We start from the raw sequence: 22,408 nt of genomic DNA on the forward strand, positions 1-22,408 counted from the left end.
AAGAGACAATTGGTCCTCCTCTGCTCCCATTACAGGCACACACAAAGGACAAGGGGGCAGGGTGCCCAAGGGTCTCTTTAATGCTGCCCAGGCACAGCAGGGCAGTCAGTGCAGAGGGAGGGGGTCATACAACTGGGTGGCACAGATGGAACAGCAGCACACTCATGCAGCGAGACAGAAGGTCATGGGGTGGTGATGGTGGGGGAATCTGCCACTTTTCTCCAAGATCCATGCCGCAAGGCTGCCGTGGGTGGGTGGATGAACAGAAGGATGGATGGACGACCACATCTTTCTCTTCCTCCACAGCTGAGTTGGAGATCCTCCCTGCCCGCCCGCCCGCCCCCCAAGCATCCTCCCCCTCTGAAGCATCCGGCCCTGCAGTGCTGGGCATGATCTTCTGCCAGGACAGCACTGTGCTCAGGGAGGCCAGTGAAATGGAAGTCTTTTTTTTTTTTTTTTTTTTGGGGGGGGGGTCCAGGACATCTCAGGGCAATGGGGGCAGCAGCTGGAGACAGCCAGCCCCTTCTCCTGGCAGGGGCTCCTCTTGGAGGGGGGGGCTGGCCCCACTGGCTAGTCCATGGCGCGGGGGTGGGGGGTGGGGCGACTGGCAGCCCCCTTCAGCAGGCAGATTCCTCCAGGTGCTCTAGAGGCGCGTGACGAGGTAGCGTGTTTGGGGTGTCGCTGATGCTCTCTGGGTGGCTGTGCAGGGTGGGGCAGGTCCTCTGGGGAGAAAGGGCTGGGTGAGGTGGGGGGGCTTGCTGTGGATTTCCTCCTTTGCCTCTCTAGAGCATTCGCTCCATCTCTGCCCGCCCCGTGGTTCCACAGCAGTTCTGGCTGGGGGTGGGTGGGGACAGCCTTGGAACCCGGGGAACTCACAGAATCACAGAGTTGGACTTCAGGTCGTGGTTCTCACTGGGGGCTGAGTGGGCAAGCTCCCCCCATCTCCAGCCACTTGAGGGACGTGAGGCATGTGGACGGTGGCTGCTGCCCAGAAAAGGACGGGCTGGGACAGGACAGGCCCCGAGTCCGTCATCCAGCCAGTCCTCCTTGGGGAAAGCCAAAGGGTTTCTACCATCCATGGAAGGTGTGTGTGTGGGGGGGGGGGGGACAGAGACCACGTGGTGGCAGGGAGGCAGCCCCTCTTCAGAGAGGAAGCTTGGAGGGCCAGTGTGGGAGGGTGCCTCTCCTGCAGCTTCCCTGGGTTCCAGCAGGCCTCCACCTCACAGGCAGCTGGGGAGGGAAGGTGGGTAGAGGCTGTGCAGAAAAGGGCTGGGGGTCGAGCAAGCCCCTCTCCCCCTCCGCCCTCATGCTTCATCCCAGAGATTCCTGTGTACACGTACAGGTGGGTGGGTGCAAGTCTGGGAAGAGGCCTGTGGTGCCAGAAGCAGGTCCAAGCTGCAGGAGCACATGGGGCGGGGGGGCTCTAGCCCACCTGTCTGCCCTGTGGGACATGCAGTCATTTGGCTCCAGGGTTCAACTCTGAGCCTCCTTCGGTGGCACTGCAGGGGGGGGCAGAGAACCTGGGGGCACCCCACCCATCCTGCCCCGCCCCCTAGGGGGATGCCATCAGGAGAAGAGCTACCTGAGTGCCTGTGGCGGGACTCCACCTGGGCTGCATGCGATGTCCGGGCATTCCTGGCACAGGTGAGATGCAAGGGGGGAGGGTGCAGAGAGAAACTTAGATGAGGTGGAGGATGGGGTAGGAAAGGGTCCCAAGGCAGAGGGGCTGGAGCCAGGGGGGAGCCCACCCCACCCCACCCCACCCCACCCCACCCCTTCTCACGTCCAGGGCAGGGCCCAGCAACGGAAGGAGTCAGGAGCTGCAGAGTGCCCAGAACCTCCCCCAAGTCATGGAGGCGGAAGGACAAAGAGCGCACCTTTGCTCCATGCACTCTGCCCCCCCTTTCCCACTCCTCCCCTGCCCTGGGGGGCCAGAGAGCCATGTTGCTGCACCTCCCTCTCTCCAGCTGCTGTCAAACGGGAGGAGAGGGGGGGTGGCCCCTGCCTCCTCCCCTCCGCCCTAGCTTCCCCTCAACAGGACTCCCCCCCCACACACACACACAGTGCCCAATGTGGACAGGCTTACCAGGTTGCTGCTGTTGCCCACCTGCCTCCTGCTCTGGCAGAGACCCAGCAGTTTCTCCCGCAGCACCTAACCAGAAGAAAGCAGGTGGGTACTCAGCCATGCACTGAACATGTACCGAGTGCTTGTTCAAAGCCCTCGAGCCACACCTGGGGAGTCCCAGGACCCCTTTTCCAGGGATCGCTGTCCAGAACGGCCTCGGCTTCTGCTGGGCTCCTGAGCTCCCCCTCTCCCCTCAGCCCCTCCGCTGTGGCACTCCTCTGCCCTGCCCAGCTCAGATGCCAGGGGAAGGAGTGTAGGCAGAGAAAGATGCCCCCTAGCTGAGGGCTGCCCTGCTGTGCCCATCCTGGCCAGGTCCACTCACCTCATACAGGTAATCAAAGATCTCCAGGATGGTGAGGAGGCTGGCCCCAATGAACAGCCCCATCTGGCCCCCGATGTCCCCTGGAGGAGCAGAAAGAGCTGGCTTGCCCCTTCCCCTGCAGCAGACCCCTGTTCTCCTTCCAGCAGCACAGGGGGGGGGGCAGAAATTGAGTCCTCCCTTTGCCTTTTCACACCACGCCTCTCCTCCATTCAGAAGCCAAGAAATCAAACCACCTTGCAGGGCCCTCGGGAGACAGCGCCCCACCCCTCTCCTGGGGGCACCAGCAGGGGCTGCCAGGGTGGGGGAAGACGTCCTTAAAGTCCTTTGGAGTGAGGCTTGGCAGCAGTGGTCCAGTGGATGAAGGAGTCTGCATAGGGCCAGCCTTCAACCACCAGCTGCAAGCACACCCTTTTTTGTGAAATTATGTTAAAATAATTAGAAGATACCAATGAGACTATGGGAAACTGGGAAACTGTGGAGTATACCTTTAAAAATGACTTGGCAGTTTTTCACAGCTATGTACTTAAGGATGCGCTCTGCACCTAGTCCGTCCCCCATCAACAATGTTGCTGTAAAATTGGGTAAGCCTAGTTGATGATCATGGACCAACTGAAAGAGGTGGCCAATGACAGAGGCGTGTGGTGAAGGCTTTCCTATAGAATCGCTGAGGGTCGGACTCGACGGAATGGATGATATCATCACCTTTGATACCATTAATATTATTATTTGGAGTACACTTCAATAATCAAATCATATTTTGTTTAATAAGCACTGCTGTAACCACTAGAGACATTTTTGAGTGGAAATCTTTTAAATCTTTGTAAGTAGAACCAGAGAACTTATTGCGTTATGTTCCAAATGATTCTTTATGGTAACAACTGTGAAATTTTGTTTATATACTTTTAATTAAGGAATCACTGAGGAAATTCTTAAGAATTTGTTTACTGGTCGGTGTTTTGATTTATTAAAGATCAGGAGAAGACAGCTTAATCCCTTTTGTTTGGATTACAATGGGGATTATTGCAGGAAAGCTGGCCAGAGGCAGGGAAAGAAGGGCCCACCAGCTCCCCCCCCCCAAGAGAACGGCAGGCTAGTTGAGCCCCAGCTCTCCCCCTGCTCTGCCGGGGCTGCCTCTGTGCCCCCCACCCTTCTTCCGGCCTCCCAGTGCAGTGAGTTACTGGTCAAAATCTTTCTCTTTGTCAGAGGTGCCGACTCCCTCAGGGTCCGGCCTTCATTACCTCCCCCCAAAAGCAGCCTGGCAGCCACTTGAGGGGAGATCTTGCCCTATAGAGAGGGGTCTCCCAGATGGCTCTGTCAGCTGCCACAGATTTGTGTGGCCTTCCTGAGCACGGCTTGAGAAAGCCCTCTTGGTCATAGTAACAAAAAGGGCAGTCGTTGGCCAACCCAGCTGCTGCCCAAGGGTTCTGCCCCTTCTGAGCTATGCAGGGACCTCATGGCAACCATGACTGTGGCAGGGGGGGGGGGGGGCAGGTCCACAGACCACAGAAAACAAAATCCCAACCTGGAAAACAGGTGAGAACCACAAAGGTTAGGGGGAAAAACATACATAGAAAAATATAAGCACTTAATTATCAGAGCTCAAAGTGGTTAAAAACCATAAAACAATATCTTATCTTCTATTGGACACGTAAAATATCTCCATGTGGCCAGCACTAAAGTCAGCAAGCTGACCCAGCACATTTTGATCACGGTGATCTGCCTCAGAAGTCGATACACAGATACACAGTTATACAAAAAATACCTTCCCTCCCCCAGTTCTTCACCAAGAACCTCTGATTCTAATCTGGCAAATTGGGTTTGATTCCCCGCTCCTCCTCCACATGCAACCAGCTGGGTGACCTTGGGCTTGCCACAGCCCTGATAAAACTGTTCTGACTGAGGAGGAATACCAGGGCTCTCTCAGCCTCCCCTCCCTCACAGGGTGTCTGTTGTGGGGAGAGGAAAGGGAAGGCAACTATAAGCCGCTTTGAGCCTCCTTCGGCTAGAGAAAAGCGGCACATAAGAATCAGCTCTTCTCCTTATGTGCCGGGCAGAATTCTCAGCCAGCAAATATTTCTACTCTTTTCCTGGGAATTATAAAATCCTGCTGTGTTCTCTGCAAACAGCTCAACAGCGAGAGGTGATGCTGACTGATAATGCTGCCTGACACATAGCAATCAATACAAATATGTTGCAGGAACATGACCAGCTAGAAAATATTAAACACGTATTTATGCCCTGGTGAATATTGGGGAAACCTTCATTACTCTGTACACTGACCTCTGGGAAAGATCATTCAGCATGACTGAAATGCGTTAAGTTTGAACTTTTTGGCATTAGTGGTACACATGCCGAGACCCTGTATGTGTGTCCAATAGATAATAAGACACTCTTTTGTGGCTTTTAACTACTTTGAGCTCTGATAATAAATTGTTTATATTGTTCTAATAATAAATTGTTCTGATAATAAATTGTTTATATTGTTCTATATAATAAATATAATAAATATAATAAATATACAGTTTTATTTGAGCCTATGCCCCCCACAGGGCTTTACGCTCCGTGGGTTCTAATTTATTGGTCATCCCCAGCCAGAGGGAGGCTCCCCTGGCCTTGACCAGGGCCAGGGCCTTTTCAGTCCTGGCCCCGAGTTGGTGGAATGAGCTCTTGGAGGAGCTGCAGGCCGTATGGGAGCTTTCTGCGTCCCATAGGGCCCGCAAAACGGAGCTCTTCCACCAGGTCTATGGTTGAGGCTGGGCGGCCAGGAAGACCAGGCCCCCCCCGTAGGAGTGGCGGTAGCGAGGTCAATCAGCACCTCTTGGGGAAGTGGGGAATCTCTTTAGCAGATGGAGTACAGCCACGGAAAACAGAAGCCTAGCGGGAGAGCCATCTTCAGAAGACCCTGTAACTAACCCCGTGCTGGCCCCTGCCCCCCACTCACTCGCTCACCTAGCAGGCCAGCCACCTCGTAGGCTGCCTTCTGTTCAATGGTCTCGTAGTTGAGGGCTTCAAAGAAGATGTCCAGCACCAGGAGGTTCTCCCTGAGCACCGAGGCAGAAAGGAGAGAGGCAGCTGCTCTGCGTGGCTGGCAGGACACATGGCAGCGCCCAAGAAGCAGCGGGCACAGGGCGGAGCGGGGGGGGGGCAGACTCACCTTATGTACTGCTCACTTCTGTTGTATTTCTTGGCCAGGAACTTTGCCGAGGCCTTGCTGGGAATCTTGACCACGGAGAGCTCCTTGCCAAAGCGCACCGTCTCGCAGGGCGTCTGGCACAAGCAGTAGTCACTGTCTTTCTCCACCAGGAAGTCTGCACACCAAGCAGGAGCAAAAGGGGGGTGGGTGGGGGGCTACAATTGGCTGATGGGGGCTGGGACATCCTAGGTGACCCCTGGGACTTGGGCTCACTCGATTCCTGGGCCCTGCAACACTTCCCAGCCCCCCAAACTGCTACTTGTCAAGCAAGCAGCCTAAAGACCACCCTGGAGGGGGGTGGGGGGTGGTCAGGACTTACTTAGTGCAGGATCAGCACATTCCTTGTACTGTTCAGGAGTGCAGATGTTGGCATCACCTGCACAGGAGGAATGTGGAGTCCAATGAGACACTGCCCCTTCTGTCTCTCCTGAGCCGCAGGAAGCTTCAACGGGGGGGGGGGGGAGGCCTTCCTCCCCTGGCCTAGGAAGGACCTCCTGAGGGGGGGGGGACGTCCGTTCTCTTGCCAGGCCAGGGCTTAACCCACCCCCACTCCCCTCCCCCACTGTGTGATTTCAGGGTAAGAGGGAAGCTGTGGGAGGCATCAGGACCAGTGAGGAGGGGGCTGCCGGTGGCACTGCTGACCTGATGGGCCCCGATCCACACAGTGCACTCCTGTGGCCAAAGCACACAACAACAGGGCAGGCACGCTCTGCGCAAGCAAACACCGCACCCCCCCACCCCTCGCCACCCCTGACCTGGCATGTGCACCATGCGGCAGTTGCAATTCTCGGCTAGGTAGCGGGTCTCGCAGTCAATGCGGCAGGCGGCCATGCTGTAGTTGGGGAAGAAAGTGGACTCGAGGGGGCTGGATTTGCAGTCGCCCCATGGAGGTGGGAGATAGAACAGCTGAGGCCAGAGGCAGTCAAGGAAACAACGCTGGAGGATGGGGGCCCCCTTCCAGCCCTTCTGGCCAGAGCCCTGGGGCCATCCCACCCCAGCTGTGGAGCCCCCTCTACCCACCCCACCGCTCTGAGCTCTGCTCCACAGAGCTTGTGTCCCCAGCCTGGCCCAGCGCTGCAGACTGGGGAGGCCACGCATCCAGGCAGGGGCAGGGGAGGGCACGGTTCCCACAGCCCACAGCCCCCCTCAAGTGGGGGGAGATGAGGGGGCCATCCAGCCATGCGAGAGAGGCTGGATACCCTCTGCTGCTGGCAGGAGACAAAGGTCTGGAAGCCGGGGGCCACGCCAAAGCCCAGTTGGTCGATGGAGGGCGGCTCCTCTTGGGTGTGGATCTGGACCTTCATCCCGGCCTCGTAGGAGGTCTCCTCTGAAAGGAAGATCAGGAGGAGGAAGGGACAGGGCCCATGCCTGCTGAGGGACAGAGGGAGGGACAACGCCTCTCCAGGGAAGGCCATGGCGGGAGAGTCAGCTTTGCCTCTGCTGCCCTGCTGGGCAAAGCTCCACAGCACTGGGCACAGAGGGGTGAGTGGGAATCCTGCTCCACACGACAGAGCAGGTGTTGCCAACCGCATTGCCCCCAAAGGTGCCCACCCCTCATGCCACTGAAGAGCGCACAGCACCAACTGTGGGCTGGGGGGGATTTCTGTGCTCCCTCCTGACAACACTGACCCTTCCTCCCCTGCCGCTGACCCCACACGCCAGGGCTCATCTTTGAGAAGGACATCAGTAGCATAGGCATTTCAGAACACTGACAGGGTGTGGGTACAGCGGCCCCATCCCTTGGCATATGCCGCAGCAGGAGGCCATGCCAGGCAGCTAGAAGGAGGCCCTCCATTGAGGAAGAGCCCTCCGTCTCCCCAAGGCCTGTCCTTGAGGGAGTCTCTCCTACGCTTCAGCCACTCATCACCCTTCTGGCCAGCCTAGTCCATTCACAGCAGAGGCCAAGACCTAGCCGTCTCCTGCAGGGCAGGCTGTTCCCTGCAACCTTAGAATCATAGAACCATAGAGTTGGAAGGGGCCATACAGGCCATCTACAACCCCCTGCTCAACGGAGGATCAGCCCTAAGCATCCAGAAGCATCCAAGAAAAGTGTGTATCCAGCCTTTGCTTGAAGACTGCCAGTGAGGGGGAGCTCACCACCTCCTTAGGCAGCCTATTCCACTGCTGAACTACTCTGACTGTGAAAAACCTTTTCCTGATATCTAGCCTATATCGTTGTACTTGAAGTTTAAACCCATTACTGCGTGTCCTCTCCTCTGCAGCCAACAGAAACAGCATCCTGCCCTCCTCCAAGTGACAACCTTTCAAATACTTAAAGAGGGCTATCATGTCCCCTCTCAACCTCCTTTTCTCCAGGCTGAACATTCCCAAGTCCCTCAACCTATCTTCATAGGGCTTGGTCCCTTGGCCCCAGATCATCCTCGTCGCTCTCCTCTGTACCCTTTCAATTTTATCGACGTCCTTCTTGAAGTGAGGCCTCCAGAACTGCACACAGTACTCCAGGTGTGGTCTGACCAGTGCCGTATACAATGGGACTATGACATCTTGTGATTTTGATGTGATTTTGAACCTTCCCACGCAGGACCTGTGGCAGAGACCCCCAGCACAGGCACCATCCTACCCACCCCTGTGCCAGCCAAGGTCTCCCAGATTGCCACGGCACAAAGGATCCAGAACACGGGAGGATCAAGGTCTGCCCAGACCTCCCACAGTGCCCCCGATACATATGCCCCAGAGCCAACCGCTGCCCTTCTCAGGGCCCCCATGGTGGCCCCAGGTTCAAGTGCCCCCTCTGACGTAGCGCCTGCCACCCTGTCCACCTCACCTGTGTCGCCCCAGACCGGCAGGTACTCATCCTGTTGGATATTCAGCACCAGCTCCAGGCCGTTGCCCGTGCCACCTTTGACCGTGGTCAGGAGCTCATGGCCTGGAGCCCCAGAGTTGAACATGTAGCACTTGCCCAAGCGGGTGAAGATCTGTGGGGAGAGAGAGACCCTGTTCACTCTGCACATGCACCAGTGCAAAGACCAGCCTGGTGGAGCTGGGAGCAGGAAGCCCATGTCAACTCCCCCCCCCCTCGTCCCTGTGGGGATTCAGAAGCTGCCTTTGGTAAGGTGGGGAACATTGGCTGGACCTCTCCAGGGTTCTTCCCAGCCCCCACAGCACACCTTCCATTCAGTCCAACCAAGTGGCACAAGGGAGCAGACGAACACCGGTTCAGACAGGAAGCTCCAATACTGCCATGCGCTGAGGCAGAGGACTCCAAACACCTCCCACAGAGCAGTGGGGCAATTGTTCACACCCAGGCTGCAGCAGAGCCCAGACAGAAGGCCTGGAAGGAGCCCGCCAATGGCCCCCTGCCCCCCACCCCGGGAAGCCTTCCAGAGAGCACAACCTCAGACAGCCCTGCTCTGCTTAGGCAGGCATGGGGCTGTTTCCCTCTCCATCCCATAGGCCACTGCAGTGGCCTGCACAGCTAGAGGAGAAGCTGGAAATACCTCCTAGATCCTTCCAGCCCAGCAAACTGCAAGAGGCTGGCCTGCAACTCTCCTGAGATATCCAGCTCTGCCCCCCCCCCCAACACATGCAGAAGCAATCCACAGCGGGGTGGGGGTGGGGGCCCTCGGGATTTCCCCTACGTTGGGTGTTCAGCGGGAAAAGCCTGTGTGTGATGAGGGGGCAAGCAGGAAGGGGCCTGGCTGCAGGCCTTCCCTTGGGGACTATTCATGAGGCGGCCCCATGCCCCCCCCTCCCCAGCAGCTTCCTGACAGGCTGGTCCAGTGTGGCTCAGCCAAGCCAAGGGAAGCGTTAGGGCAAGGCAGCCAGGCCTCTTTCATTGCCTCACTCCATGGCAAGCTTCCGAGCCTAGCTTCTTCTGGGAAGGGGTGGATACGCAGAGCAGAGAAGCCCCCCACTGTGAGGCTGCAGCGCTGGAGCCGGGGTGCCTCTTCCCACCCTGTCTTGGGGAGTGTCATGCCCTGGCCTCCCCCGAGCAATGGCCCAGGAGGAAGAGGCACCCCAGGACCGCTTACAAGCAAGGGGGAAGAAGGCGCCTACCCTTGCCAGCCTGCCCGATGTCTGGCTGGACATTGGCTAGAGCCCCTTAGTGGGACCCCCCTGGGATAGTAGCTTCCTCTTCCAACCCCTCCAGAAGCCGTCCAGCTGAGTGTTTCTAGGAGGCTCCAGAGACGCCGCATGCCCCACTGTGGACTCTCCGATTTGCCTGGGACTGGACTCCTCAGTGGGACGGTGGCCTCGGGCTGTGTCCGGAGCACCCTGTGGTCCAATTCTATTGGCCCTGCGGCACTGGTCAGAGGGAGCAGGCTCCTTGAGCTCCTTGAGCCCTGCCCATCGTGGCTAATGCAAGGGTGGGCGGACGGGTGGGGGGGCACTGCCAGCTGGACACAGGGAGCGACATCTGCCTCTTTGAGGGATGGAGGGGGCCAGTATGCTGTGGCACACATGCTCCCCAGTGGGACAGTGGGCGCTGGAGAGGTAGGGCTTTGACTTGCCTTGGCCGCCTTGATGGATGACCTGCATCCGAGAGGGGCAATGAGGCCAGGTGGACCCTCCTCCATCTCTCAGCAGACCCTGGTGCCTTGCTGGAGTCACTTTGGGGGCGGGTCCTGCAGTGGTCTGTATCCCATCTCCGAAGTCGGCTCCAGGCTCCAGCGATGAGGCCCTGGGAGCTTTCATGCGGAGCCCCTCCCACCCCCCGCCGGTTCTGCCTTCTATGCCCTTCACCATCAGGAGTTTGGGAGCGAGGCTCCATCAACACGCAGGTGACACCATCTCTACCCCTCCGTCCCTTCCAAGTCAGGGGAGGGAGTAGACATGCCTGGATGATCAATAAATAAACTGAGGCAGAATCCAGACAAGACAGGACTTCCGTCTGTCCAGAAAGTCAAGGGGCTCCTGGCTCTGGGCACGGCTGTTCTGCCCCAGAACGAATGGGCGCCTCAGCTGGGCCTGTCCTGGATTCATTGATGTGTTTGAGACTCACGTGGTAGCAGCAGTCAGGACTGCTTGCCTCAATCTCCAACAGTTTCACCGGCCTCAGCATTCCTTGGACAGGGATAATTTGGCCACAGTGATTGTGGGCTACCCAGGAAGCTGGAACAGGTGCAGAATGCAGCAGTTTGACTGCTGATGGGAATCTCTGGCCAGAGGAGCATCACCCCAGGACTGAAAGATCTGCACGCTTCCTCTTCACCACTGGCCAGTCCAAGGTGCTGAGGTTAATATATATACAAAGCCCCAAGTGGTTTGGGCCCTGGTTATGCAGTTCCACCCCTCTCAGAGGTGGGGGGGGGCTTGACATGCAAGAGGGCCTGTTCTGTGGTGGCCCCCAGCCGGTAGAACAGTCTCCTTCTGGTGACATGGTTTCAGCACCTGGCGAAAAGACCGGCTTCTTTGGGGCGCTGTTCTGCTAGGGTGTGAGGGAGGGTGAACAGGTATGTTTTCAACGTTTTAAACATATTTTAATTTTATCCTACATTTTATTCTGTATTACTGTGACCCACGCTGGGACTTCCAGGTGAATGGGTGAGGTATAAATTCCAAAATATGAAAAATAATAAATCTATGACTGTATTGGGTGAAGCAGCCAGCCTGACGGGGGTGGTGGGGAGTGGGGAGGGGTGGTGGGGAGTGAGGGACCTGCCAGCCCTTCACAGGAGACATCTGTGGGAAGGCGAGAAGAGCACTGATTTGCTGGAAACTGGAGCTGGGCACCAAAGTGACCCACAGGAATGCTGAGTGGCACAGATGGGGGGGGGGATAAACCCTTGGTCACACCCAGCAAGGCTCTCTGCCACATCCCACTCCTACCGCATCGAGAGGAGGAGCCAGCACCCAGCAGCCAGGAAAGAAAGAGCGGCCCCCACACAGGCCCGCCTCATCCTGGGATCTGGGTTCAAGGCAGCTGAAGGTACAGTTCAAAAAAAATGGGAGAGCAAAGCTGCCATTCTGAGTGGGTTGGACCGGGAAGGCCTCCCAGCAGCCCTGCCCGCCCCCCCCCCCAGGGAGGTCTGGGCACAACCGTGAAGCGGGACACAAGCATCCCCTCAAGCCTCTGCACCCATCTTGCGCTGGTTCTCACGAAAAGCCTGCAAGATAGACCCAACGCTTATCAGCTCCAGCATTGCATCTAAGAACCAGCTCTTCCCCTTCTTCAGTCATATCAGGGCTCTCTCAGTCTCCCCTCCCTCACAGGGGGTCTGTTGTGGGGAGAGGAAAGGGAAGGCGAACGTAAGCCACTTTGAGACTCCTTCGGGTAGGGAAAAGCGGCATATAAGAACCGACTCTTCTTCTTCTTCATTAATAACAGGGCTCTCTCTCCTCGCTCACAGGGTGTCTGTTGTGGGGAGAGGAAAGGGAAGGCGAATGTCAGCCCCTCTGAGACTTCCACACCCAGAAGGGGAAGGGGGGCAACTGCCCGACAGGCTAGAGAGCTTCTTGTAGAGCCCCCCTCCCCACAGCAGAGACCCAGGTGGCCCCATCATCCCCACCTCTGCCTCCTCCCACTCCATCTCTACCACCAGCAGCACCAGCACCCACCATCCCCTGCGGGAGGGAGATGGACCCTCTGCAGTCCCCACCAGGGCTGAGCCCTGCCCCTTGCTGGCCCCGCCCCCTCACGACTGGCTCTGACTCAGGTGAGGCTCTAGAGTTGGAAGGCATGGCTGGGGGAAGGGAGGTGCCAGCCCAGCAGGGGTGTGTGGGTGGGTGGGCTAAAGGGGCCCTCCAGCATTAGGGGGCGGGACAGGGGTTCTGGGGGTGCCTGTGGCCCCACGAATGGGGCGGTCAAGATTGTTCCAGAGGGCTGGCCAGAGGGAGAGGGGAAGGTGGCTGCAACCCCTGGGACTGGGGAAGAAGGGGTGCGGCCACAGGGGGACTCACAGCAGTGAAGTTCTCGGGGCCACATTCCCGGCTGCGGAAGGTGCAGTCCAGCAACATGTCCTCCAAGGCGTGGCTGGTGCGCTGGAAGAAATCCAGCATGCTAAAGGTCCGGGTGGGGAAGAAGCCGGGGGGGCTAGCGTCGGTGTCCGGCCAGCCCAGGGCTCGCAGGTAATCAGGGTAGTCTGGCGGCTCCACGCCCAGCAGCTCCCGGCCCAGCCAGTGCAGGTCATTACGGGCCAGCCGGGAGCGGCGGATGCGGTTGTAGTTGCAGAAGGTGACAGCTGGGAAGACGAGCCGTGTGCCCTCCTCTTCGTCCAGCATGGTGACATGGTGGTATTCACGGTAGTACTGGACCCGCTCGGCCACCTGGTAAAGGAAGATGCCCACTGCAGCCACGAGGGCCCCGGCCCAAGCCAGGCGGCGTGGTGTGAATGGCCCTGGCAAGAAGACATGGGCGAGGCCATGGAGAGTGCACCCAGCGGCAAAGTTGATGAGTTTGGAGGCCTTGGGTGCAGCCTCATCCGGCGGCTGCCTGGCCTCCATCATGGTCCTGCCAGAGTGCAGGGATGCTCTCTGCCTGCCTCCCAGATCAGGAGCCCCACCCAGCCCAGCCAGGGGGATTGTGTTTCAGGGGGAGGGCTGGGGAGCAGGGTGGGAGGGAAAGGCCTTGGCCAGGTGTCCAAGTAAGCCTGGCGGCCAGCCCAGCACAGGCACAGGCAGCTCAGCTATCAGCTGTGGAGGGGGGGGGGAGGCAGAAATCAGACACCTGGGCCCCAGCCAGGCTCACTCCTTGGCACCAGTCTGCAGCCCCAGGGCTAAGGGGGGCTGGGCTGTCACCAGCATCTGTCCCCCCAGCAGAAATTAAAGGGGGGGGGGCCTTGGGAGCGATACAAACCGCTCCCCCCCCCAATTGGGTTTCCACCGGATACCTGTGAGGCTTATCTAGCATGCCCTGGACCTGGAAGGCCTCCGGAACAGAAATCTTCTTGAATAGAAGCAGTATTGAAAACGATGAGTAAAGGAAGGGTCGGGGGAGAACTGGAGCCCCTCCCCACCACCACCACCACCACCACCTCTGGAGGAAGAGATTGCCCCCAATCCAAGAGTACAACAACACTGCTGTGCCCTCCCTCACCCCTGGTTTTGTCTCCCCAGGCTTCTCCTGACCCTTTCCATTCCCAGCCCATAACAGCGCAGCAGGCATGATTCCAGTGGCAGAGCACAGAAGGGAGAGGTGGCGAAGGAATGCAGAGCCCCCCTCCCCTTTTGATGCATCTGGGCAGAGGTCCTGGATCATGGCAGAACACCCGAGTCAGCCTGTGTGGTGTGCCCCACAACAGTGACCCCTCTTTATATCACACCTGCCCCTGTCATCGGGCACCTGAAATCCTGCCACTCTCCCAGGCTGGAGGGCAGAGGGATGCCTGCTGCGCCAGCCAGATCTGAGACAGTGCGCAGTGGCTCCTGAAAGCTCCTTCTGCCTCACATCTGGTGAGTCTTTCAAGTGCTCCTTTTCTGCTGCACCAGCCAAGAGACTGAGAATCTTTCCCAGAATTCTAAGAAAATTGGGAAATGAGATCAGATTGCTTTGAGGACTGGCATCAAGTTTGGCCCTATCACTGGCCATTCCCTCAGGCTGCCGAAATGGCTTCCCTGGCCACAGAGCTTGCGCCCCCAGGCCCCACTTAAGCAGCTGGCCTTTTGGACTGCTAGCGGCAGGAGCCAGGCAGGCGGAGAGGGTGGCCATGGGTGCCTCCCACGGGGCCCTGCCATGGAAGCGAGGATCGCAGCGCCTCTCAGCCAATCGTCCCACCCTGTTGTCTTCCATAGGACGGCCAAGAAAGAGGGGACCACAGCCAACTCTTGCCTGCAAGCAAACTGTTTTCTCCTCTTCCCCGGAAGCCAACAAGGAGTTATAAAGGGACTTCTGCACATACTCAGAGGTTCTTCTCAGCAGAAGACCTTGGTTGCCTGAGCCTGGTGGTCTTGCTAGTCCTCAAAAAGCCCCAGGCTGCATCTTCCCTTCCTGCACCTCAGCAAAACTGCAGGACATGCTGACCCTGCCCCCAGATTTGACCATGGCACGGTCACAGGCAGGGAGAGAAGGAGTCAAATAGAGGAAGGTACAAAAGGAGATATGGAAGGTGGCAGGGCAGGCACAGCCTGGCACTGGGAGGAGCTGCTCTCTGGCACCTGAAGACTCTTCCAGTTTGGAGAGCCTGGGAGGCCTGCCAGAGGGAACCTGGAAGGCAGCCAGCAGAGCTAGAGAGGGGATATCCTCAAGGGCCTGCAAGCATCCAAGTGGGAGATGCAGAGGAGCCATTTCCCTCCTCCAAGGGGCTCTCTGCTCACTCCGAGGTATTTCCCACAAGCCAGTCACCTCTACAGAATCCCCTCTGCCCATCTAAACGTGGCTCAACAGAGTCTGGTATGAACAGGGTAGACGGAAGAGCTTTCTGCTAAGGTGAGATGCCAACCATTTCAGGTACAGAAAGGGATGGCCAAGGAGGGTCTCAATCCAAAGGTGTGTGTGTAAAATCAAGGACAGCAAAAGTAGCAACTCCCCCCCCCCTCAACAGGGACTGGAGAGAATGTGTTGGCTTGCACAGGGAAAGCCAAGGGCCTGTATCTCTAGCTTGATGCAGTGGTTAAGAGCGACAGCTTCTAATCTGCTCTCCCACATGCAGCCAGCTGGGTGATCTTGGATTCACTACAGGCCTGATAGAGCTGTTCTGACCCAACAGTAATATCAGGGCTCTCTCAGCCTCACCTACCCCACAAGGTGTCTGTTGTGGGGAAAGGAAAGGGGATTGTACCTCAAGGGAATGCACCTCATGAGCTGACTGCAGAAATGATGACAAAAGAGGCTTTGTTTGAATGGTACCTTCTAGAAAGCCAGCTTGCTGCAACTGTTAAAGGTGGCGGCCTCTTATCTGGAGAACAGAGTCCAATTCCCCACTCCTCCCCATGCAGCCAGCTGGATGACCTTGAGCCAGACACAGTTCTCTCTGAGCTGTCTCAGCCTGACCCACTTCACAGGGTATCTGTTGCTAGAGGAGACAACTGTAAGCTGTTCTGAGGCTCCTTCTAGAAGGAAACAGCAGGATATCAAAACAAACTCTTCTAAAGTGCTGCTAATGTTCTTTGGCCTAGCAAACAGAAGAGGTTTTATTAGATTTACAAAACGCTTAACAGAACAAGAATATGGACACACACAAATACAGTCTGCAGTCAGACAGTCCGTGGGGTCACCATGGGCAAAATGGGCCACTCTAGCCTTATCCCAGCTCTGGGAAAAGCAACCCACCTGACTCCCCTTCTGCCCTAAATGCACGGGGTGGGGGGGTGGGTGGGGGGTGAGTAGCTTGGAGCAGCAAGACCCTGTCCCCCAGGGCCCAGGGAAGGTGATGCGAGCCCTCGGGCCCAGCCACATGCTCCTCCAGGACAGAGATCGTCATGGTGATGATAGGAGGTAGAGACAGGTCTCTGGGCTTCAGCCCTGCCCTTTGGCCAGGCATGGTGAGCAATTTGGGGCAGCCACCACCCCAGCACTGCCCCCCCCCCAAGGCTGCCTGCTGTTGGGGTGTCCTTTGTCTGTGCTGCTGCTGTTGCTCCCAGGGGGAGGTGCACCCAGGATCCCAATTCACCCGAGGGGAGCACTCACCACAGAGAAGTCACGGGCGCAACCCCAGCACACCCACACTTCTGCTGCCAGTGTTGGGTCCTGTCAATCAAGACATGGTGCAGGCCACGCAATGAACAGGCACCCACGAAGTGCTGCAGCCTTGATGCCAGAGGTGTGGGCTGCCAAACGGGCATTCTCTGCTGCTTGTCCTCATTGGCTGAAGTGTCCGGCTAGCCAGCCAGACCCTCCCAGTGCAACAGCAATACAGACTCTGCCCAGGTTGGCTCCAACCCAGTAGGGCTCTGTGTGCCTTGCAGCAGCTCTCCAGATGTTATCTGGCAGATCCAAAAGCCCACCAGTCTCCTTGCTGCCCCCAGAGGTGCTGGTCTGGCCCAGGTCCCACAGGTGGAATGCAGCTAGGAGCAGAAAGGGCATCAGGAGCAAATCTGAAGAGCAGTATCTGCCCCTCACAGGATTCTGGGCACTGAAACTGGTCTTGCCTCTCCCAGCAGAGACTAAAGGGACCAGCCAATCCAAGCAGATGGGGACACTGGAAGGCCTGCTGCCCAGTGACAATTTAGATGTAGTGGACATTTCAGAAGCCTGAAGGCATGGCTGGGGGGGGGGGGGGAATGGGGGACTATGGAACCCAGCCTCAGAAAAGAGGGAGGGATGTGCTGGGGCAGTGCTACTCTGCACACCATAGAATCATAGAGTTGGAAGGGGCCATACAGGCCATCTAGTCCAACCCCCTGCTCAACGCAGGATCAGCTCTAAGCATCCAAGAAAAGTGTGTATCCAACTTTTGCTTGAAGACTGCCAGTGAGGGGGAGCTCACCACCTCCTTAGGCAGCCTATTCCACTGCTGAACTACTCTGACTGTGAAAAACTTTTTCCTGATATCTAGCCTATATCGTTGTACTTGAAGTTTAAACCCATTACTGCGTGTCCTCTCCTCTGCAGCCAGCAGAAACAACATCCTGCCCTCCTCCAAGTGACAACCTTTCAAATACTTAAAGAGGGCTATCATGTCCCCTCTCAACCTCCTTTTCTCCAGGCTGAACATTCCCAAGTCTCTCAACCTATCTTCATAGGGCTTGGTCCCTTGGCCCCAAATCATCTTCGTCGCTCTCCTCTGTACCCTTTCAATTTTATCGACGTCCTTCTTGAAGTGAGGCCTCCAGAACTGCACACAGTACTCCAGGTGTGGTCTGACCAGTGCCGTATAGAATGGGACTATGACATCTTGTGATTTTGATGTGATGTCCCTGCTGATACAGCCCAAAATGGCATTTGCCTTTTTTACCGCTGCATCACACTGCCTGCTCATGTTTAGTTTACAATCCACAAGTACCCCAATGTTTCGTTCACACACAGTGCTACCTAGAAGCGTATCCCCCATCCAGTAGGCATGCTTTTCATTTTTCTGACCCAGATGCAGAACTTTACACTTATCTTTATTAAATTGCATCTTGTTCTCATTTGCCCATTTTTCCATTGTGTTCAGATCTCGTTGAACTCTCTCTATCTTCCGGAGTATTTGCCAGTCCTCCCAATTTGGTGTCATCTGCAAACTTGATGAGTAGTCCCTCCACCCCCTCATCTAGATCATTAATAAATATGTTAAAAAGTACCGGGCCGAGCACCGAGCCCTGAGGTACCCCGCTACTCACCTCCATCCAGTCTGATGAAACACCATTGACAACAACTCTTTGAGTGCGGTTCTCTAACCAATGAGACAGTTGCCAAACTCTGGCTGTGGAAATTAATGGGCATTATTTTCTCATGTACTGGGCATGCCTGCACTTGCCAGCAGTCCCAATTTCTTGAGCCTTTCACCGTCTTACTCAAGTCAGATGAAGGGAAGGCCTGGCTGCTGATTGTCTTGCATGTGCCAGGAGACACATTGCTGTTGATTGGCAAGAGTCACATTGGAAGTGCTTCATAAGGAATGCACCAGGTAATGAATTACAACAGAGTTTGTCTCACCCTGCAGGCCAGTTCATGTTGCATTGAGCCTGGGGGTGCAGCGGGGTAGGGGCTGGGTCCCTCTACAATGCTTATTTCAATCATTTTGACTACAAGGGAACTGTAGATTAGAGACCTGGAGTTTGTTGGCCACTGAACCAGGCCTCTCTCTTTGTACTATAAAAATCATGCCTGGTGGAATATGATGTGGCCAACAATCTGGCCACTGTCACAAAGAGAAACACTCTTCAGCCGAGGCATTTTTTATTCCTTGTTGCAGTTAATACAAAAAAGATTGTGCCTTCCCCCTCCCAACCCCAGCAAACATGTCCAGTTCTGGGAAGAGGAACCCGTCCGCAGGCTTTCTCCTGGCCTGCGTGCCCCACACACGTCTCAGGCTCCCCGTCCGGCACTTGCTGCTGCACTCCTGGCTCGGGCCGAGTCCCTGGCTGGTGGCCGCGTGGCCTGGCGGAGCTCCTGCAAGCGGCGCAACGGGGAACGCGGGTCACCGCCAGCCGCAGTCTGGCCTTGCTGGCCACGGGCCCTCCCTCGCAGGCCCACTGGCCCCAGGGCGGCAGGCAGCAACGCAAGGGCGACCACGGGCGCCCCCCCCCACCCCCACCGGGGCTCCCCGGCCTGCGACGCGCGGGGGGGGGCATGCGGGCGGCCCCTCAGAAGGACCTTCCTCAACAGCAGGCGTCTGCCGGTAATTCCAGCTGAGTTTCGGTTCGCTTCATCACCGGGGCCTGGCGCGCGCGGGGGGGGGGGGAGGGAGGGGTCGTCACTCACCGGGCGTCTTGCCTGCCTGCGGCGCCTCGCATCCCGTCCGGCCGCGCCTGCGCACGAGAGAAGGGCAGCCGTTAGTCAGCCCCACGAGGGAGGGAGGGAAAGGGGGCGGCGGGGGGGGCGCGGTCAGGCGCGAGGAGGCCTCGTCACGTGTCGCCTCGGACGGCACTTCCTAGCTCGGCCTCATCACCCCGCGCCCCCCTCCCCGCCGGAGGGGAAGGGGAAGGGAAGGGGAAGGAAGGGGCCTGCCCCACTCACCTGGCCTGGCCCGGCACGCAGCAGCGCCCGCCCAACCGGGCAGGCGGCCGGAGAGCGAGAGAAAGAGGACGGCGCCGGCGCGGAAGCCGCCTTTAAGGGCGCGGCGCCTACCATCTGCGCTCCGCAGGGGGGGGCGGGGCGGGCCAGACCATTGGGCGCGGAGGGGCGGGGCGGGGCGGGGCTTACGGAGGGAGGGAGGGAGGGAGGCGTGGCTTGGCTCGGCTCGGCCGCCTCCTTGCCCCGCCCCCTTTGCTCCCCTCCTGCCGCCGCCCTCGTGGCCCCGCTGCCCCGGGCCCGGGCGCCCTCCCGCCCTCGCTCCCGCCCGGCCTCTGCCGGAGCCTCCGCGCTGAGCGGCGCCTGCCGGAGGCTTCCTTGGCCCCAGAGCGCTCGGCCCTGCCTCGGCCGCCTCCCACCTGGGCCAGTCGCCCTCGGGGCAGGCCCCTTCGGCCCCCCACGCCCGGCCGGAGACCAGGGGTCGGGAGGGCCACAGATCCCGCCTCCATCGCGCAGGCGGCCTCTCTTTGCAGGCGCGGCGCGGCGCGGCGGAGACGCTTCCGGGCGGCAGACCTAGAGGCCATGGAGGGGGCCACCCACCTCCCCCGGGGATCTGAGGGACACGCCGGCTTCTGGGAAGGGCGGCTGGGCTGGGCAGCGGGGTACGGGCCTCCTCCCCAGTTTGCCTTCTGGGTTGTTGGGGGGCTGGAGCCTGCAGTGGGAAGGGTGGAGGCCCCTCCCGCATCCGATAAAGCAAAGCGGCAGCACCGGATTGGGCCCTTGCCTTCCCGGGAGTGCCTCCCTGCCCTTGCACAGGTGCACCTTGCCCTGGCTGTCCCCGGAATGAGGGCTGACTCAGGCGGTTGACGCATTGGTGAGTCCAAAGTGTCCTCTCTCCGCCTCGACGGTCCGGGTCTTGCCTTGCTGCCCTCAGGTTCTGGGGCTGCAGAGGAAGACTTCCGCCCAAGTGGAGAGATCTCTGTGGGCTGGGTGCCAGTGGCCATGCTAAGCTGTCGCTCCACAAGCAGTCCCAGCAGGAGTGGGAAGGAGACAGAGTTTTGTCTCCGCTGGTCTCTCTCGCCACGATGGACAAGTCCACCGAGTGTTTTTTGGCACCTTTTAAAAAATTATTATTATTATTATTATTATTATTATTATTATTATTATTATTATTATTGTATTTATACCCCGCCTCCCCCCGAAGGCTCGAGGCAGCTTACATAACCCCGTCCCCTAAAAACCGTAAAATAACAATGAGATCCAATAAATTTACAATAGTGGCAACAATGATGGCTTAATCTTACTCATTTAGTCTCCACATCCTCAACTACGGGAGGGGGGTGACACTCTCTACCGCCAGTTTGTGGGGGGGGGGGGCTGATCTTCTTTCCGCTCGGCCTCAGTTATAAGCCTGGCAGAAGAGCTCCGTCTTACAGGCCCTGCGGAATGCTGGTAATTCCCGCAGGGCCCTCTGCTCTTCTGGGAGCTCATTCCACCAGGTTGGGGCCAGGACCGTGAAGGCCCTGGCCCTGGTCGAGGCCAGGCGGGCTTCCTTGGGGCCGGGAACAACCAATAGGTTAGCCCCCGCAGAGCGTAAAGCCCTGCAGAGGGCATCGGGTGACACGCCTGTCCCTTCAGACTGGTGACAGAATGATCCCCTGCAGCCATCTGCATGGGAGTTTGTAGTAGTGAGGTTGTTTCACCCCTCTGGTGACTCTTTGTCCCAGACTACAAAGGGAGGGGGGGAGGACAGCTTGTGTCTTGATTTCCCTTTTGTGGTCTTTTCCTTTGCATGCTGAAATGGTTTTAGGTCACCTAGGACTCACTGCCTGGTTAGTGGGTTTAAAACACAGGAACAATGAAAAATGTACCTTGTTGCCAACTGTAGGGCAAATGACCATCTTGATGTTGGTTTGTGAAAGGATGGCTGCAGGAGACTTGGGGAGGCCATTGCACATAAAGCTCCAGTTCAGAAGTGGGCAGGCTCAAGGACAACTTTTCTGCAAGAGGTGGAAGGAAGCAGTTCTGCTTCAGTATGAGTCTTCAAAGAATAAATGGGATGGGATTTTCTGTCTGAAGGTTACCAGGAACATCCAGGGATAAATCCCTCTGCTGTTCCAGAGATTATTCTCAGTGGCCTTTACAAGCCATTGACGGAGCGTTGCGAACTTCACAACTGCACAAGATGCTCCTGATCTGCACTTTATGGCACAACCCAGTCCTCTGTGTGCATTGAACTGAACCGGAGTGGCACTTCTGTTCTTCACCTTAGAAAGTTTGCCATGAGAGAGGAAGTTTTTCCTGCAGGGATGCCAGAAATACATAAATCTGAGTAGTGGTTCAACAAGATATGATCACAATGGAAAAATGGGCAAATGAGAACAAGATGCAATTTAATAATGATAAGTATAAAGTTCTGCATCTGGGTCAGAAAAATGAAAAGCATGCCTACTGGATGGGGGATACGCTTCTAGGTAGCACTGTGTGTGAACGAGACCTTGGGGTACTTGTGGATTGTAAACTAAACATGAGCAGGCAGTGTGATGCAGCAGTAAAAAAGGCAAATGCCGTTTTGGGCTGTATCAGCAGGGGCATCACATCAAAATCACAAGATGTCATAGTCCCATTGTATACAGCACTGGTCAGACCACACCTGGAGTACTGTGTGCAGTTCTGGAGGCCTCACTTCAAGATGGACGTAGATAAAATTGAAAGGGTACAGAGGAGAGCGACAAGGATGATCTGGGGCCAAGGGACCAAGCCCTATGAAGATAGGTTGAGGGACTTGGGAATGTTCAGCCTGGAGAAAAGGAGGTTGAGAGGGGACATGATAGTCCTCTTTAAGTATCTGAAAGGTTGTCACTTGGAGGAGGGCAGGATGCTGTTTCTGTTGGCTGCAGAGGAGAGGATGTGGTGAGCTCCCCCTCACTGGCAGTCTTCAAGCAAAGGTTGGATACACACTTTTCTTGGACGCTTTAGGATGCTTAGGGCTGATCCTACGTTGAGCAGGGGGTTGGACTAGATGGCCTGTATGGCCCCTTCCCACTCTAGGATTCTATGATTCTATATGCAAAGAGGCATATGCATTCTGACCATCCATATTTCAGAGGCGCCTGGGACAGCCCTTGCAGCCCCCCCTCCCCATGCCACTATGTGGCCGCTTTCCCCCTGGAGCCAGGTGGGTTGGGGGCAGCACTCGGGGGAGGGAGGCGGAAAGTGCCTCCAAGGCAGCCAGCAGAGGGCAGCCCGGTGGGGGTCTAAGGCAAGAGGCATTCG

At 57.3% G+C, this 22,408-nt stretch overlaps 2 protein-coding genes and 1 non-coding gene across 7 annotated transcripts; all 3 read right to left on the reverse strand.

Moving 5' to 3' along the window:
- Positions 1 to 57: 57 nt before the first annotated feature.
- Positions 58 to 17,891, reverse strand: ASIC3 (acid sensing ion channel subunit 3). Of its 5 annotated transcripts, none has more exons than XM_077303530.1 (12): positions 17,800 to 17,883; positions 15,386 to 15,588; positions 8,426 to 8,576; positions 6,840 to 6,967; positions 6,396 to 6,546; positions 5,960 to 6,016; positions 5,602 to 5,755; positions 5,397 to 5,488; positions 2,448 to 2,583; positions 2,087 to 2,152; positions 1,583 to 1,635; positions 734 to 1,230 (listed from the first exon to the last, which is right to left on the reverse strand). In XM_077303530.1, exons 3-12 carry the CDS (start codon positions 8,547 to 8,549, stop codon positions 896 to 898), a joined length of 1,296 nt encoding a protein of 431 aa, XP_077159645.1. In that variant the 5' UTR covers positions 8,550 to 8,576; positions 15,386 to 15,588; positions 17,800 to 17,883; the 3' UTR covers positions 734 to 895. The 5 variants fall into 5 exon arrangements, with proteins under 5 accessions (XP_077159642.1, XP_077159645.1, XP_077159641.1 ...); XM_077303526.1 differs by lacking the exon at positions 15,386 to 15,588 and adding an exon at positions 12,502 to 12,867 and having other exon boundaries at positions 17,800 to 17,877; XM_077303527.1 differs by lacking the exons at positions 734 to 1,230; positions 15,386 to 15,588; positions 17,800 to 17,883 and adding exons at positions 58 to 722; positions 12,502 to 15,346 and having other exon boundaries at positions 2,448 to 2,527.
- Positions 17,892 to 18,341: 450 nt separating this feature from the next.
- On the reverse strand, positions 18,342 to 21,033 carry LOC143820843 (uncharacterized). The gene is made up of 4 exons (XM_077304167.1): positions 21,004 to 21,033; positions 19,139 to 19,705; positions 18,884 to 18,930; positions 18,342 to 18,571 (listed from the first exon to the last, which is right to left on the reverse strand). Exons 1-4 carry the CDS (start codon positions 21,031 to 21,033, stop codon positions 18,343 to 18,345), a joined length of 873 nt encoding a protein of 290 aa, XP_077160282.1. The 3' UTR covers position 18,342.
- LOC143821191 (small nucleolar RNA SNORD49) lies at positions 19,005 to 19,074 on the reverse strand. Its single transcript, XR_013225729.1, has one exon. It is a non-coding gene; the product is annotated as a small nucleolar RNA SNORD49 (small nucleolar RNA).
- Positions 21,034 to 22,408: the final 1,375 nt, after the last annotated feature.

This window comes from Paroedura picta, chromosome 11 (genome assembly GCF_049243985.1).
Source record: "Paroedura picta isolate Pp20150507F chromosome 11, Ppicta_v3.0, whole genome shotgun sequence".
Taxonomy (NCBI): domain Eukaryota; kingdom Metazoa; phylum Chordata; class Lepidosauria; order Squamata; family Gekkonidae; genus Paroedura; species Paroedura picta.